Raw genomic sequence first — 17840 nt, forward strand, 5'->3', positions numbered from 1 at the left:
TGAAGAATATATATGCTAGATTTCTCTGCCACCATATGCCTAACACTCAAAAACTAGGAGTGCTTTAAACCCTCTAACCCTCTTTTTTTGGAAGGTTGGGAGCTAAAGACATTTTTGGACCTTATATTGATACCATCTTTAAGTGCCTGACAAAAAGACTTTCACTACAGGCAGCACATAGATAAGATCAAACTAAACACTTCGCATAAATAATTGTATAACTGCACTGAGCTTCTCTCTCTTACACAAATACCACAAAACAAGGCATTCTTCTGCCTATAATGACTGTAAAATGGTCAACTGAGCTGAATGTTTAGACATTTGTCGAGTCATTTCTAGTTTATTCAAGTCTGATAACATACAGAAAACACAGGGAAGTGGCAAGTGTGCAATAGACGCACCAAATGAAGAAAATAAATAAATAAATATGGAGCAGATGGATCTCGATGAAATCTCAAACAGTTGATTCTAATGTCATGTGATGTACTTTGAGACCTGTATCCCTACTTTCTTGGTGCTCTTGAAGAGAAAGTTGACTCTTCCATATTTACTCTAATGGACATGTGGAATCATTTGAATATAAAAATGCTGCTTTGTAAAACAATGGCCATGTCCTAAGTGAAAATAGCAAGCATCCTTGTATATAATGTATAGACAGTTACATGTATCTGAAAATAATACATGTAGGGAAAATAATTAAAATTCAAATTGAAATTAATACTTGCTATCAATTTGTGCACGAGTTTGGTGGTTTCTCTTTATGTGCTCCCTTAAATGTTGGTAAAAAATCACAAGTACATCTATACCGTCTAAATCTTTCTTTGGAAGAAAACTTACTAAGAAACTAAAATGCAGACATGAAAGATTTCCTTCTGACATATTTATAGAAAAAACATATGTACATATATTTTCAAAACAACAAAAAATAATGTTGAAAAATGCTGTTCTCTTGGTGTCAATTTGTTTTATTCTATAAAGAATAAAAAAGCATCTGTCAGTTTAGAAGCTACTAAAATGTATGTTCATTGTTCACTGCAAACAAAAGTTTCCGGAGTCTCTATTACTTCCACTAGTTTAAAGCAAAAGAAAGCATACATTAATCATTACTTACACTTCTAACAAGCACATTTAATATCCACAAACAATATTCAAAATGCACCAGACAAGCCAAGATGACCAGAAGATGTAGTACAGGGAAGTTATAACATTGCTAAATTAACTTGCTTATTCTGCAGAGGGTCATTTAATGGAAGAGTTCACAAACAATTTAACAGAGGTTGTAGCAGCATCACACCCCTCAAATCTGTTAAGCAAGTGGACTTGGATTTAAGCTACTCATTTGCACTGAAGTCAATGGGACCAAATAGACAAAAAAAAATCTCATCATCACTATGGAGCGCGGCTGCTCTATTTTCATTGAAGAAAAGAAACTTAACTTCCTTTTTCTTTAGCACTGTTTTAACTTTCTGAAGCAACAGCTTTATCAATGACAAGTATGGGAGCACTAGAAGTTCTGTTTACAAATATAGTATCTAAAAAACAGAACACCAGGGAAATAATGGTTTTATTAAGATATTGATCACAGTACAATGCACATAAAATTACAGTTATTTTGTCTCAGTTGTCCGATTTAATAAGAGGAAAAAAATGTGCTTAGTTAACATTTAAGAAAATAATTAGGCTTACAAATTTGGCCTTAAAATACATTTTAAAGTATAATATTGTGTTTAATTATAGTAAAAGACCTAATACAACACTGTGCTATCTCTGATTTATGCGTGGCACAATATAGAGTTTGTTCTTGGCTTTATGAAAAAACACTGGAGGCGATTTATATGCATGACTCGACACAGGCCTCTTATTTTTCTTCATTGAAACATACTTCTCTTCTTTAGAAGGAGGCACAACGATTGGTTTCCAAGGTATTGGGTTGTAAAAGGCTGGAGCTGGATAGGCATTTCCATCTGGATATCCTGAAAAGTTTAGAAACAGCACAGTTAAGGATTAGAAGTTACCTATACTAAATTTAATTGAAATTGATTACCTATAAGCTAACTGATAACACTTAGATGGCCTAAGTGAAATAATGGAAGCTTTAAAGAGGTTTGTGATCTTAATGAAATTTTACATGATGGTATCATGTAAATGGTAGTATCACGTGAGACTACAAATCATTCTTCGAACACAGATCTATAATCTTCATAGTTACTTTTATGTTACATGAACTAGGATTTACTGGCACTCACCCAATGAACACACACATACAAAAACACAATTTTAAAAATATTCTTCAGTAAGTGAAGGACAACCTGGTCTATGTCTGATTTCCTTCACCTGAAGAACTGAGGGCTCTGTTTCATGCTGCCTGTTACATAAATGATAAAGTAAAATATAATTCATGCACCGAGAAAAAAAGGTTTATGAACTCACTGCACACAGGGCCTACTCTCATACATACTGTAACTTTCATATTACTTTTTCACCAGCACCCTTCCTCACAATATGAAAAAATGGAATGTGGCAATTTTAATTATATTGCAGTCTCATTAGGAACAGTAGTTAGAATTCCATCAAAACATTTCAACTTTGGAATATTTTTTATCCACATGTGGCTCCAGCTCATTTTGCAGCCTTTGGGGTACCTTTTAAAAATCATGTTGTTGTTGTACAGTAGGCATCGTATATGAGTAAGTTCTTTAGATCTGTTTCAGTGGGTAGCTGTGTTGGTCTGCAGTAGAACAGGTAGACTCAAGTCCAGTTGCACCTTAGAGACCAATAAGATTTTTTGGGTGGGTGAGCTTTCAAGAGTCAAAGTTCTGAGATGAACTTTGAGAGTCAAAGTGGTATCTGGCGAAGGGAACTTTGACACTCGAAAGCTCATGCCCCGAAAATCTTGGTCTCCAAGGTGCTACTGGACTCCAATCTAGCTGTTCTTTAGATCTGCTGTATCGTGTTCTTATATTCCACTGTGAACTCATCCTGAATTTCATCTTAGCGGAGACAATTTCCTTAACCCATACCATGCTTCTAGTTCTGTTCTGCGTGGCCTGGTTATATCCCACCATTATCTAAGGCTAAACGAGTCCCTAATATTTTCAAGGCTTGTTGCTTAGATGAATGGAGGATGATTTATTTCAAAATAACTGATTTTTCCTTGGCCAAATACTACATCAAGACTGTTGCTTGCTTCATTATAAATTAACAGAGTAAATAACAGTAGGTCTTTCAAATGACAAATGGCAAAGCAAAACCTTGAGCTGCATGATGTCATGCAGCCGGACTGCCACTGAGGAGAAAAAAAATTATACTAAGCCTATTGTCTAGAAATACCATGGCATGAAACAAAAAAATGTTAAAATTAAAATGTCTTTAAAACCAAATGCTGTCTGCCTGGCTTCTGAGGAGATGTGAAATGCTCAACTGCAGGCTAGCAGTTGGAGAAGAACTAGAACGGATCCTTGTTTACTTACGTGAGGGCTCCTTCTGTTCTGGGATCGAAGGCATCTTGCAACTGTGGGTTTTACCATCACGTGCCCAGGGAAGCAGGACTAAAAGCTTCACTTCCTGTCTTCCTGGGCAGGATCTCCACCCATATCCAGTTTTCGGACTTGCCGAACTAAAGGAGACAGGTAAGTGCAAAAAACAGCAACAACGCTACCCGGGATTATTGGAGTGTGAGAAGGAAATGAGAGGAAACATATCCACATGAGCACTTAAGGATACACACACTCTTGTTGAGAGCAAGTTGACAGGCGAAGGAGACGGTATGGTCCCCTACAAGGTGCCCCATGAAAAACCTGAAACTGATTTCATTACATTACTACTATGTCTTGGAAGTAAGCTCTGGGCGGGCAAGATGTCTTCGATCCCAGAACAGAAGGAGCCCTCACGTAAGTAAACAAGACTCCGTTCTCGTTCTGGGCTCTCCAGGCATCTTGCAACTGTGGGATCTCCAAGAGCTACCCTGTTTGGGCGGGCTGAGGAGCTTCCAAGACGTGTTGCAGAACTCTCCTGCCGAAGGCTGCGTTGGCAGAGGCCATGGTGTTAATCTTATAGTGCCTGGTGAAGATGGACACTGATGTCCAGGTGGCTGCCTTACAAATCTCCTCCACCTAGGCTTGTCTATCGAAGGCTGCTGAGGCGGCAGCGCTCCGCACTGAATGAGCCGTGATCCCTTCCGGGACCGGGACCTTACTGGCTTGGTACGCCGTAGTGATGCACTGTCTTATGGCGTAGCCTATAGTCGTCCTAGACATCTTAAGACCCTTGCTGGGGTTGGTTAAAGAGATGAACAGAGAGTCTGACCTTCTCAGGTGAGAAGTACGCTTAATGTAGACCCTGAGTGTTCTCCGCAGATCCAAGTTGTGCCACTCCTTTTCCTTTGGATGGCTAGGGTTGGGGCAGAAAGACGGCAGGTGGATTTCTTGCTCCCAGTGAAACACCGAATTAACTTTTGGAACGAAGGTCGCAGGACAAACTTGTCCCTGTGAAAAACACACAAGCCCTTCCTAACTGACAATGCTTTTAATTCCGAGACCCTCCTGGCCGAGGTAACTGCCGTTAAGAAAGTTGCTTTCATTCTTAGCATCTTTAGCGGGATCTCCCTGATGGGTTCAAAGGGAGGTCTAGTGAGTGAAGCCAGCACAATGTTGAGACGCCACGTAGGAAAGCGGTGGATGGCTGGAGGGCTGGTCTGGATCACTCCCTTCAGGAAGGTCTGAATGTGTGGGTACCTGGAGAGTGCAATGCCGTTAATGGAAGGAATGACTGAAGATAGAGCTGCTATCTGCCTGCGTAGTGTAGCTGCTTTCAGTCCTTGTTCCACCCCGTCTTGCAAGAATTCCAGGATCTCGGGAACTCTAGGAAATAGAGGATCGACATCTTTTCTTCTGCACCACAGAACGAAGGCCTTCCACGACAGGCCGTATATTCTCCTAGTGGATGGCTTTCTAACCTCGATCATGATGTTGACAATAGCTGTGCTGTATCCCTGTTCTAGGAGCTGGTTCTGCTCAACTTCCAGGCGGTCAAGCGCAGCCATTGAGGGTCTGGATGGCGCAGGCGCCCCTGAAGTAGTAGGTCTGGTATCGGGGGTAGCTCCCAAGGCTGCTGTATCGCCAGCTCCTTGAGACTGGGAAACCATGGCCTTCTTGTCCAGAATGGGGCAACCAGGATGACTGTTGCCTCCTCCTTCCTGATCTTTCTGAGTACTTTCGGGAGAATGGGAAGAGGTGGAAAGGTGAAGAGGAGCTCTGAGGGCCATGGAGACACCTGGGCATCAATTTTCTCTGCTTGTGGATGGAAGTACCTCATGAAGAAGCGTAGGAGGAGATGATTCTCGCCCGAAGCAAACAGGTCCACTGTCGGCTGTCCGAATCTCTCTGAGATTTGGAGAAAGATGGATCTGTTGAGGGTCCATTCCCCTTCGTCGAACGTCTGGCGACTCAGCCAGTCGGCTTGGAGATTTAGGACTCCTCTGACGTGTTCCGCTGAGATGGACCGGAGGTTCTGTTCTGCCCAGGTGAATATGAGGACTGCTTCCTTGTGAAGTCTTGATGACCTGGAGCCCCCTTGCTTGTTTACGTGTGCCTTGGCTGACACATTGTCTGTTCTCACGAGGACGTGACGATGGCGAAGGGTGTCTTGAAACTGGATCAGGGCTAGGTGGATGGCTCTGAGCTCGAGGACGTTTATGTGAAGACCTTTTTCTGACCTTGACCACGTTCCTTGGGATATGTGAGATAGGCATGTCGCTCCCCATCCTTCCATGCTGGCGTCCGTGTGGATCTGGATCTGATCCTCCATCAAGAAGGCCAATCCCTTGCTGGGATTCCTTGGGTTGTGCCACCACAGTAGGCTGGACCGGAAGCTCTGGTCCAGCAGTAGGCTTTTGTTTAACTTCTTGGTGATCAGCTGCTGGTGAGGCTGTAGAAGACTCTGCAGTGGTCTGGAGTGGAACCTGGCCCAGGGAACACAACTCAGGCAAGACACCATTAGCCCCATCAACTTGGTTAGAAACATTACTTTTCCCGATTTTGCCCTTAGCAGTGTTAGGACGATGGATCTGATTTTTTGTATCTTATCTGGAGGCAGGGAGACTAAATTCCTGCTGGTGTCCAAAATGACCCCTAGATGGCGTAGGCGCTGAGTGGGTGTCAACTGGCTTTTTTCCAGATTTATCAGGAAGCCATGCTCTGACAGAGTCTGCACTACGTTGTGTGTGTGGGCCTCTGCTTCCGGCACCGACCTGGAGCAGATCAGAAGATCGTCCAAGTAAGGAAAAACTCTTATCTCCTCCAGTCTGAGGGTGGCCACCAGGGTTATAAGTACCTTGGTGAACACTCGAGGGGCGGAGCCCAATCCAAAGGGGAGGGCCCTGAATTGGTAATGTTTTCCCGCGTAGTAAAAGCAGAGAAACCTCCTGTGCAGTGGGTGAATAAGGATATGCAGGTAGGCTTCTTTCAGATCCAAGGACGTCATGAAGTCCCCTGGCTGCAGGGCCTCTATGATGGACTTCAACGTCTCCATCCTGAACCTTCTGTACCTTACAGCCCTGTTCAGGGGCTTCAAGTTCAGGATGGCCCTCCAGTCTCCGTTGCGTTTTGGGACTGTAAAGAAGATTGAATAAGTCCCGCTGCCAATCTCTGTGGAGGGAACCGCTTCTATAGCCTGCATGGACATGAGACGGGTTATGGCTGCCAGGGTTCTCTGGTGCTTTTCCCTTTTTTGTTATCTGGGGGACCTCAGGAATCTGCTTTTTGGTGTGTTCACAAACTCTATTCAATATCCCTCGGACACCACTCGGGATACCCAAACGTCTGTGTGGGCAGGGACCCACTTGTGGCTGAAATGCTGCAGTCTCCCCCCCACTGCCAGGTGTTCGGCATCATGGCTTATTGCCCTTGGAGAACTTGTCTCCCTTGGGGTGGAAATGCTGTTGGCCCTGTTGGGGACGAAAAACTTTCCATTCCCCCTGCGAAAGGAGCCCCTAGAGCTGTTCCAGCTATCTCTACGCTGGTCTGGCCTGAAACGTGGTAGTGCGTGGAAGGACCTGAAGGCAGGGTGGGAAGTGGTGGATCTCCTATCCTTTCTGGCTGACTTTGGTAGTACCTTCCTCTTGTCCTTGTCCTCGACCAGGATCTTTTCAAGCCTATCCCCAAACAGCTTCCCTCCCGTGAAGGGGTAGGAAAGGGTAAGTGACTTGGTTTTGAACTCATTCTGCCAAGGCCTCGACCACAGGGACCTTCTCACTGCTATGGTGGAGGATAGGCTGCGGGCTGCGAAGGTCATTGAGTCAAAGGACGCATCTGCCATGAAAGCAGCCGCTTTGGAGAGGCGATTAAGGCCCTCTACAACCTTGCGGTTCTCGCCTGAATACAGCTGAGCTATCTTTCTAATCCAAACTATGGATGCTCTGGCCATGACTGAAGTTGGTTCCGAGGCTTGAATGGCTAGTGCCGAGGAGTCATGAATTTTCCTGGTCAGATTCTCGGCCTTTCTGTCCATGGGGTCTCTTATGTTGCCCATGCCGTCCTCAGTGGGTAGGTCCGGGGAGTGGACTGCCGCGACTGGGGCATCAATGATAGGTACCTGTAAAAGTTCCATAGCCTGAGGTGCCATGGCATAGAGCCTCTTGACAATGGCTGGAAACTGTCTGTTGGCCAGGGGTTTGTCTAATTCTGCTTTGACCTGTTTTTCAAAATATTCCGGGAAAGGAAAGGTATGTTGCCGGGGCTGGGATCTGCGGAAAAATTCCTTATCCCTTTTTCTTTATGCTAGTAGTCACTGGAGCCGAGTCTGGCTCTTCATTCAGATCTAGGGCAACTAGGGCCTTTGTTAGTAGGCTCTGAAAATCCTCTGCCCCAAAGAGGCGAGGCTGTTGTTCCTCCCAAACCAGTGGGTTGTCTTCGTCGGAGTCAAATTCGCCCTCCTCTCTGCTCTCCCCTTCAGAATCACCCAAAACGGATGAGTCATCCTCCAGGGAGACCCTAGTCTGGAGAGCGTGGGAAGATTTCCTTGCCATCTTTGTGTTCCAGCCCGGCCCTTTTGTCTCTAGGGGGCCCTCACCAGGTGTGCCCTGAAGGTCTCCAGAATCTGAGCTCGTAGCCCTATCCTGGGAAAATTTCCCCAAGGACGTGAACAGAGGGGAGAGGGACTCGCTAAAAGCCTGCAGCATCTGTGCCTGCTTTTCCATAACCCCCGTAAACAAATTAAAGGCTTCCCCACGGGAAAGCGGAGAATCTGGGGCAAACGTGCATGCGCCCCCCCCCCCCGCTTTTAAAAGGCGCGCCTTCCCCTGGCGGAGTACTCACGTCCGGCATGCCGCTGCTCGACTCACCGCCGCGCGGGAACCCATGGGTGCCATTTTCAAGTGGCTCAGCCAAGCGTGCTCTCTTTGTGGCGCCAGAAGCCTCCGCGCCTGAATTTGCGGCATGCGCTGTTTTGGAGGCGTCTGGGCTCTCCGCGCCCGATTCCGCGGAACCGCAAAGGCGGCCGTTGGAATTTCTCTTGCAACTCTGCCCTGTCGAGGCGACGAGGGCCCGGTTGTTCTCCCCCTCGGAGAGGAGCTCCTCGTCTGAGTTGCCCCGTTCGCCCATCATCTTGGTCTCCGGAGCGAAGAGGGAGGAGTGGGAAGAGGGGGGGGGGAATGGTAAAGAAGCAGGAGGGAGAGACTGGGTCTCTCTTTAAAAAAAAAAAAAAAACAGAGGAGGAATTAGGAAGTGAAGAGCCAAGGGAACAGAAGGTAAAGGATCAGAAGACAGAGGAAAATCCCGGGTGAAAAGGGTACTCCAATGGCGGAGCCTATCGGCGAAGCTGCTTCCCTGTACAAGGCAGAACGGAAACTGGATATGGGTGGAGATCCCGCCCAGGAAGACAGGAAGTGAAGCTTTTAGTCCTGCCTCCCTGGGCATGTGATGGTAAAACCCACAGTTGCAAGATGCCTGGGGAGCCCAGAACGAGAAAGGATAAAGCGACTCTTCAAGAAAGGAATGGCTCTCTTCCTTGCCCCTCACTGCTGTAGAAGTATTTCCCAATCTGGAGAAGAGTGAGAAAACAATGCTTCCTGTTACTAATACACTAGAAAAAATTGGATTCTTCCAGTTTTACAAGAGCCCCTATTTTAACAGTTAACATTTATAGTTCTCGGGATGACATGAATTATAAACCATTGCCATTTATCAATGCTGTCAAATACTGAGCGACATGCACAACTAAATTAAAAACAGAGCTGCAGAGAAATTATACCGATTTTTTTAAAAAAGTAGTGGTATAATTACAGCACTATTATGTTTGCTACCCAAAATGGCAGGGCTGAAAGCCCATTTATTTTCATCTTTGTTTAATTATCACTCTTCTTCAAAGAAAGGGGAAGCATTCCTAATGTGTTGTACCTAAAATACGACAGCAGGAATGCGCTGCCCTTGCTGTGGCAATCCTCCCTGTCTGGAAAAAGAATTCAACATGCATTTCATCTGGGTGGTCAAAACAAAGTCTGGAATATGTTCCATTGTGTGAACAAAAGTGGGAAGAATATTTTTAATAAATCACTTAGACAAGCGATGGCAGCTGTCAGCAAATAACGATGTCTCAACACGAAGCATGAAAGAAATACGCATTACCATTTATAATCAGACCAAGCCAAAAAGAGCAACTGGTTTTCTGTCTGGTGTGCTGTTTAGTGTTCATGTGCTAGAAAGAACAGCAGTCTCCTCCAACAAAACATTTTAGGTTAACATTTGTACAACTGTTGTACATTTCAAAAGGAAAGGGCTAAGAAGGAAATACAGTGTAAATGACAGGTAAATTTATATTTCTTCTAAGCCTTCCTAGAAAAAAAAATGAAGGCCAGACATCAACAAACCTGCTCTTTTACTACACCAGAATGTTTCTGTCAGAAAAGAGGCATGGGGGAGGGGAAGATTAAGCCTGCATGTACTGAAAGCCCACCGATTTCAACACAGTTTAAGCAAGAATAACTTAATTCATGACTAAAACTAAAGATGACTTTTACATTTCAAGCTTTATTTTAAATTAACCCAGGGGCCAACTTAATTTAATGACTAAACCCCCTCCTGTTATTGTAGAACCCAACACATCTGTCTACAATGGTCCAAGTGCGGGCTTTTTCAATGGCCACCCCATACCTGTAGAACAGTTTCCTGGAAGAGGTCAGAGAGGCTCCTACCCTCCTGGATCTCCAAGGCTGTAAGACAGAGTTATTCTGGAGAGCTTTTGGCACAGCCTGAGCAAATGGGGAATGTTCTGCTGGTAGGGGAATATATGTGTTGTTTTATTGTGCATTGTTTTATCCAGTTGTTTTATATTGTTGGTACCCATCCTGGGCCCTTAGATGCTCAGGAGAATGGCGGGGGTATAAATATTTTAAACAAATAAATAAGCTCCTTTTGGACCAATAGACTTTGAATAGTTTTTGTTCAATAGCCATGACTGATTGACAGTGCCATTCTAAGCCAGTTAAATCATTAGGGGCTGTGGTCTATACTGCTGTGTTTAGCTTTCTGAAACTAGGATCCTACTATGTAATTTGTACATCATTTAAAGTGTCGTGTTAATACTTATGATTTGTGCAGCTGTGCTGTTATATTTCTGAATGGTTCTACAACCCTAATCTTATCGTACTGTTTATTGAATATCTCAACCTGTTGATTGTATTGACTTACTCTGTGTCATCTGTCTTGAGCCCAAGTGAGAAAGTTGGACTATAAATAATGTAAATAATGTTTTTTAAAAAAAGACAACGAAGAGAAGAGTCCCACAACAGGTGGTGGGGAATAATTTTACAGGGGGGAAATCAATGCATTTTGGGTTTGAAACATTTCATATGCAGCTGTAAAAACACCCATATAATGAAAAGCAGAGGGTTTGCCACATTAGCTTTGATATTGTTTGATTTATTATTCTGTTCAGAGCCAGTCCTGAGTAGACTGGGTTTTTTTCTTGTGCTGTTATTACTACCTTATCTGATCGGCAAAAGGACTCCCAAGACACTGAGGCCATGACTACATTAATTTTGATACTTGTGAAGATTAGGCAGGTTAAGATGAGAGCGAAGATGAGCTGCACAATTAAGTATCTGAAATGGCGATCTTTCTGCTCAGCCTTTTGGAGCTAAAGTTCTGGGCTTGGATCCTGAGCCTAATTTCTGTGAAATCTGGTACGCTTTATATTTTGTGAGGATGTGGAAGTCATTACTTACCTTGTGATCCGTTTTATGCATTTTGTAGTGATTTATGTGAATTGTTTTTTTAATATAATTCAATCGTGTTTCATACAATTTAAAAAATCAGAATCTACTAGGTTGCGTTTTATATATAAATATAAATATATAGTTATATTTTATGGATTAATGTAAACCAGTTTGTGCACCTTTCAGTGGAAATGTAAACAATTAATTAATAGCAGGGTGACTGACAACACAGCAAAACAGAAGAGCAGGGTAATTGTTGCATGTTTTACTTTTCCCACGGTCCAACTGGATGTGAATGGGGAGACTGATGATTACGATTTCCATAGGGATTTTTTATTTTGCTTGTTATCATTCAGAGCCCCATTCCAATCCCCGGAAGTCTGGAAAGGGGAATTTAGTCCTACTACCAATGTCATCTTTCCCATATAGATCACCCCTCTAAAGATGCAGCTGGCTTTGCCAATGAAAAAAAGAAACACATAGTGCCTACAGTCAGCCTTCATAGTACAGGACTAGAATGCAGCAAATGTTACATCCATTTTAAAAAAGGGGTCCAGAGGGAATCCAGGATATTACAAGCCAGTTAGCCTGACAACTGTTCTAGGTAAATTAGTAGAAACGATTATTAATTTAGCGCGTAGAGCTACAAAGCCTGCTGAGGGAAAATTGGAAGTCCTGCCTCAATAACATTTTGGAGTTCTTTGAGGTGTGTGAATAATAGTGATTCAGTAGATAGGATATACTTGGGTTTCCAAAGGGCTTTTGACAAAGTACTTCACCAAAAACTGCTGAGTAAATTTCATGGTTATGGGAAAAGAGGATGGGTCTACTTATGGACTGAAAATTGATTAACCAACAGGAAGCAGAGAGTACGAAAAAGTGTACAGGTTTCACAATGAAAGGAAGTAAGCAGCAGGATCCCATAAGGATAGGTCTTGGGACCTGTGCTATTTAATTTGTTCATAAATTATATAAGAATTGGGGGTGAGGAGTGCAGTGACCAAGTTTGCAGAAGATATGAAACTATTCAGGATGGCGAAAACCATAGATTGTGATGAGCTACATAAGGAGCTCTCTGAAGTGGCTGATGGGGCAGCAACAACACTGCATAAAAGTTTATGCAACTAAGTCCAAGGTGGTGCATACTGGAACAAAAAAAACCAACTTTAAATGGGGTTTGAACTGGTGGAGGCTGAGAATGAAAGACATCTTGGGGTCGCAGTGGATAGCTCAATGAAAATGTTGACAGTGTGAAGCAGTGGTGAAAAACTCAAACTCCATGCTGGGAATGATTAGGAGAGGGACTGAAAATAAAATGGCCAATACTGTAATGCCCTTCTGTAGAGCTAAGATGCGCCCACATTTGGAATACTGTGTACAGTTCTGGTTGCTGTATCTGAAAAAAAGACATTGTAGAGCTGGAAAACGCACAGAAGAGGGCAACTGAGATTATTAGAGCACCTTTACTATGAGTCTGGGACTTTTCAGCTTAGAACAAAATGATACGATAGAGCAGGGGTGTCAAACTCAATTGTTACGAGGGCCGGATATGACATAAATGTCACTTGGTCGGGCCGGGCCATGCCTTGCCAGCCCAGATTGAGAGCGGGGGGGGGGGGGGCTGCCTCAGCTGGCTCACGGGCGGAATAAGAGCTCTCAAGGGGCAGGATCTGACCCTTGGGCCTTATGTTTGACACCACCACAATAGAGGTTTATAAAATTATTCATGGGGTGGAGGTCGTGAATACAGATAGCTGTTTCTCCCTTTCACATAATACTAGAATTCAAGGGCACTCAGTGAAGCTGACGGGCAACAGATTCAGGACAGCCGAAAGAGTATACTTCTTTACTCAGTGAGTAATTCAGTTCTGGATTCACTGCCTGTAGATGGCTGGTCTAATCCAGCTGGATTCTTCTTGTGTTCTTAAGATGCCTTTTGCCTCTCACAGAGTTAACAGCAACTTCAAGGGGAAATGTCAACTGTAAAATGCATGGCTAGGAAGGATTAACGACCACCTGTTTCTCACCTTTAAGAGCAGCTACCTGGAGTTGCTAATTAGTTTTATCCTCAAACACACCCATCCATGGGGAATTCTAATCCTAGATCTTCTGCTGTCAAGCCCTCAGTCACACACGGGTGCCCTCAGTGTGGGAATATATACTGAACTCTGTTGATCAAAATAAATAAATACTTTCAAAGATAAAAGTTCCCAATGCAGTAAAGTTATGGACAAACATAAATACACCCCTTAATATGGGGCTACACCTACCATTTCCAGTCTGTCCCTATAAACAGGTGCATTTTTTTTAATCAAACCCATGAACATTTAAAAACTCTTCAAAATAAATATACTGCATTAGTCAGTCTAGTATAGAAACAAACCAGTAAGTTTCCCATGGGCATAGGCATAGCTAGCTGATGCTGGGCGGGGCTTATTTCTAGTAGTTTCCAGCCATTCTTTGAACATCTTCTCCGATTTTTCTTTTTTCTGCTGTAATTCAGCTTCCATCTGTCTTTCTTTTTCCTATCAGGAGAAAAGCCAACCATGTGAAAATTATCTGAAAAGGTCTCCCCTCTCCCAGTAGCATGTTAATCCATTCCAATCTTTTATAATAGAGCACTCTGAGCACAATCCAATCTGAGTCCCACTGGTTTGAATGGGACAGTTTTAAGCATGTTTAACTCATCCCACTGAAACCAATGGGATTTTATAACCTAACTTTCTCCTGGAACATTCCCTTAGGATTTAAAAGCCCAGGGTATGTGATCACCATAGTACTACCAAGGCCCAGTACAGAACAGTGGCTATCATTTAATCCTTCTAATTTATTTAAGTAAATTATTTTTACTATTATTTTCTCAGCCTCTGTTTTCCCAGGTTTAGAAAGTATTACCCCGCTACCTCCCCCAGAAACACAGAACAGCCTGCCCCCCACCCCCAGTTCCCGGGTCTCGTATGGCCTATGAAGAGGTACAGACAAACTTCAACTTGAATCAAATCAGAGAATCATGGTTTAGATTATGCATTAAAGGGCCAACTGATGACGAGATGGCTAGGGCCATCTGAGAAATGAGAAATTAGCACACCCCTTTATGTCTCCATGGATTTCCCCACACACCGAGCAAAACCAACAACTAGTGTTTACAGGGTAATAATTCATTCCTCACCAAGAGACTACCATACAATAAATACCTGTCTGGTAACCTAATCAAGTCCCTCATCAACATGGTAACTTCATCTCCGGCCCCATTAGCATCCCCCCTTGAAGCAACCTAGGTACCCTGAAAATCCAGTTTCCACCACTGTCAAATGAAGGGGGAAATTTCACGTATATAATAACCCCTTTCGGGACAGCATTTTAGGTTCTGTTCCAGCCTCCCCAATTATTGTTCCTCCACTACTGTGGAAGGGCAACACCCAGTCTCTCCTAGGAGCCTCTCTCCACCTCTAGAATAGGATACCTTAAGGCTTGGCCTTGCCCCATGACTGTTCTTCCACCACTGCAACAGAACAAGCTACCCCCCCACACCTCTCTGAGGGAAGTAGGGAGGAAGCGCTGGAACCATCTCTCTCTTCCCGAGATCGCAAATTTCCTTCCCTTTTTATCCAGCCCATCCCTAAGCCCCGTGGCACCCTAGCCCCACATGGCCTCCACTCACATGATCCCCTGTCTGGACTGGCAGCCTATCCTGCCAACCTTATATAACATAACAAATTCCTTCCCTTTAAGGCCTTTGGCATTTAAGGGCACGATCCTGCTAAAGTTTATCAAGGCTGGCTATACTATCGAATGGGATGTGGCAAATAACAGTAATTATGACGATGCTGTGATAAGTTTTGCAGGAAAAAGAGAGAAAAGTTCATTTGTAGTGAATTCTCTACCCCATTTCCGTTTTACCGGAATACTGACGGCTTGGGGCTTACAAGAGCTCTTGTTTTAGGAAAGCCCACCCTTCACTTGCTCCTTTCCCTTCTAGCATTCTTGCCATGGAATGACTCTCATCGTGCCTCAGAGTTAATTAAAGTCCATCCTCATAACATATAACATATATCTATGGCTATGAACTCCCTTGGCTCCTGTCAGCAAAAGGAATTCTAGGAGGCATTCATAGATAATAGATGGATAAGATAATGTAAAAGTGTAATTATTCATTAACAATTCATAGAAGTCTACACAATTTATTCAATAGTTTAAAAGAGTTATTGATTATATTTGTATATATAAAGAAAAAAATATGTATATAAGGGGCGGCATCATTCTGTACCTTTGCCCCCCTTCAAACAAAATGTAGATCCAGTTCTAGCCACATAGGACCTCTCTCTCTCCACTAACCTCATTCACTCGCTCTGTCCTTCCCCCTTTCCTTCAGCTGCTCCCCTCCCCCAACCCTATCAGATGCCCCATCTGTCTCACGCAGGTTGTAACCAGCGTGGTATAGTGGTTAACAGCTGTGGTTTAGAGCGGTGGACTCTGATCTGGAGAACCGAGGTTGATTCCCCACTCCTTCACATGAGCAGCGGAGGCTAATCTGATGAACTTGATTTGTTTCCCCACTCCTACACATGAAGCCAGTTGGGTGACCTTGGGCTAGTCATACTCTCTCAGCCCCACCTACCTCACAGGGCATCTGTTGTGTGTGTGTGTGGGGGGGGAAGGTGATTGTAAGCCAGTTTGAGTCTCCCTTAAGTGGTAGAGAAAGACGACATATAAAAAAACAACTCTTCTTCTTCTACTTATTCCCCTTGCACACTCAGACCCCTGCTCTGGCAACTCCCTCTTTCTCTCTCCCCTTTCTCTTTGTCAGCAACCTACTTTCTCCTCTTTTTTGTCCTTTCTACATCGCTTTTAATTCTGTTTATCTATGCTCATAGATCCAATCTAGTTCAATTTACAGTTGCCTTCTCTCTTCCCCACACATACTTTCACCAGAAATATTCCCCGCCCCCGCCAAAATTATAACTGTCTATAAACATACTTTAAATCCCATACCAGGGTTGGGAGGTGAATGTGTACAGGCTACAGCTGTGTACCCTATGGTAACAAAGATTTCACAAGTGGACTAATTAGTTCATCCAATTGCTTTCTATTTTTGTCACAATTTTCCTATCTTTTGACGCTGGCCATTTTTCTGGAACTGTAGGAAATAAATGTGTTCAATAAATACATTAATAATTTGAAAGAGGATAAAACATACCTTCTCTTCTTTCTTCTTCAGCACTTCTTCTGATCTCTTTTTCCTTAGCCATTCTTCATACATCTCTTTTGCTTTTTCCTTCAACTGTGCTTTTTCAAATTCCTTGGCTGCTTTTTCTGCAATCTCTTTACTAAGCTTAAGTTCCCTTGCTCTCTTTTCCTATATAAAATAGATGTTAAACATTTTAGCGAAAACAGGTTTATTTGAGAATACAGAAAAATCACAGGCACTGTGTTGAACCACCAAATAAAACCAGAAATGTGTTAAAAAAACATGTTGTTGCAAGAAGCTACATTCAAGGCACCAGCAGTACAAACAGTAATGGCAGATTGCTCCATTTCCTTATAAACCACTGACTAAACACAGAAGGGTATCAAGTATTTTTAAAGTAATTGCAAGGACTGAATTACAAGGATTCATCAGGTAATTTGAGAGGCAAGTGGGGGAGGGAACATAGCTCCTCCCACCTACAGGAGGAGGTTATGTCTGAATAGGTGCATACACAAACCACAAAACATCAGGAGAGCTAAATTCTGGGACAAGCAGCATTGCAAATCAGCAGACAGATAGCATCACCCCTTTTAGCAGTGCACAAACATTGTCTGTAAGAGCTAAGGATGAGAATGCTGGCAAGTTTGCCATGCCAGACAGGCAGTATGATGGGGCAGTAGGGCATTATTCCCACCCATTCAGGTATCCTGAAGATATAAATTGTCACGTTAGTTTGGGTCATTACAGTCTGGGTAATGCATCCAGTGGGGAAGGCACTGGCAAACCACCCCGTGAACAAAGTCTGCCTCGGAAACGTTGGGATGTTACGTCACCCCATGGGTCAGGAATGATCCGGTGCTTGCACAGGGGACCTTTACCTTTAATGCATCCAGAGTTGTGTTAGCACAAAACAAACCTAAAGTGATAGGGCTTGGCCACAAAACAAGTGCTCCTCTTCAGTAGCTCATCTGTATTGGCATATTGCTTTTAAGATATGTTTAAATTAGAGGTGTTAAAATAGGAGTCTTAACATTATTTCATCCCCATCTGCCTTTTGTTGGGCTGGGAAAATAATTCAAGCATTCAAGTGGGGTGGATACATTTGATGACCGGGTGCTGTAAAACCATTACCATGATAAAGTATATTAATGCACCTTTTCTGTTTCACGACTCATAAGCTTGTATGTATGGGACAGGACAGTAGGAAGGACAGGGTATGAGCCAATGCAGAGTAATGGTTAGAGCAGGGATACCCTGCTGAGCTTGTAGACACTTTCAGAATGTTGAGAGGCCTAATTGGTCATTAATTAGTTTCCCTCTATTATTAACAAAATGCTTTGTGAAATGACTGTTCGCCAATAAGTATTGACTACTTCATGAAAGAGGCAACATAGAATGCTTGGCTTTACACTTTAATGGAAAGGGACCTTATCCTTAAATCAG

The 17840-nt window shown here is 43.4% G+C and overlaps 1 protein-coding gene across 1 annotated transcript in view; it reads right to left on the reverse strand.

Annotated features, from left to right (window-relative positions):
• Positions 1 to 1680: 1680 nt before the first annotated feature.
• Positions 1681 to 17840, reverse strand: part of CCDC34 (coiled-coil domain containing 34) — a 34334-nt gene continuing 18174 nt past the window's right edge. Inside the window, exons 5-7 of the mRNA XM_056851931.1 lie at positions 16407 to 16565; positions 13593 to 13734; positions 1681 to 1973 (exon numbers count right to left, since the gene is read on the reverse strand). Of these exons, the coding sequence (XP_056707909.1) occupies positions 1762 to 1973; positions 13593 to 13734; positions 16407 to 16565 (513 nt within the window). The 3' untranslated portion in view covers positions 1681 to 1761. The remainder of the gene's footprint in view (positions 1974 to 13592; positions 13735 to 16406; positions 16566 to 17840) is intronic.

The sequence above is a fragment of the Euleptes europaea genome, chromosome 6 (genome assembly GCF_029931775.1).
Source record: "Euleptes europaea isolate rEulEur1 chromosome 6, rEulEur1.hap1, whole genome shotgun sequence".
Taxonomy (NCBI): Eukaryota; Metazoa; Chordata; class Lepidosauria; order Squamata; family Sphaerodactylidae; genus Euleptes; species Euleptes europaea.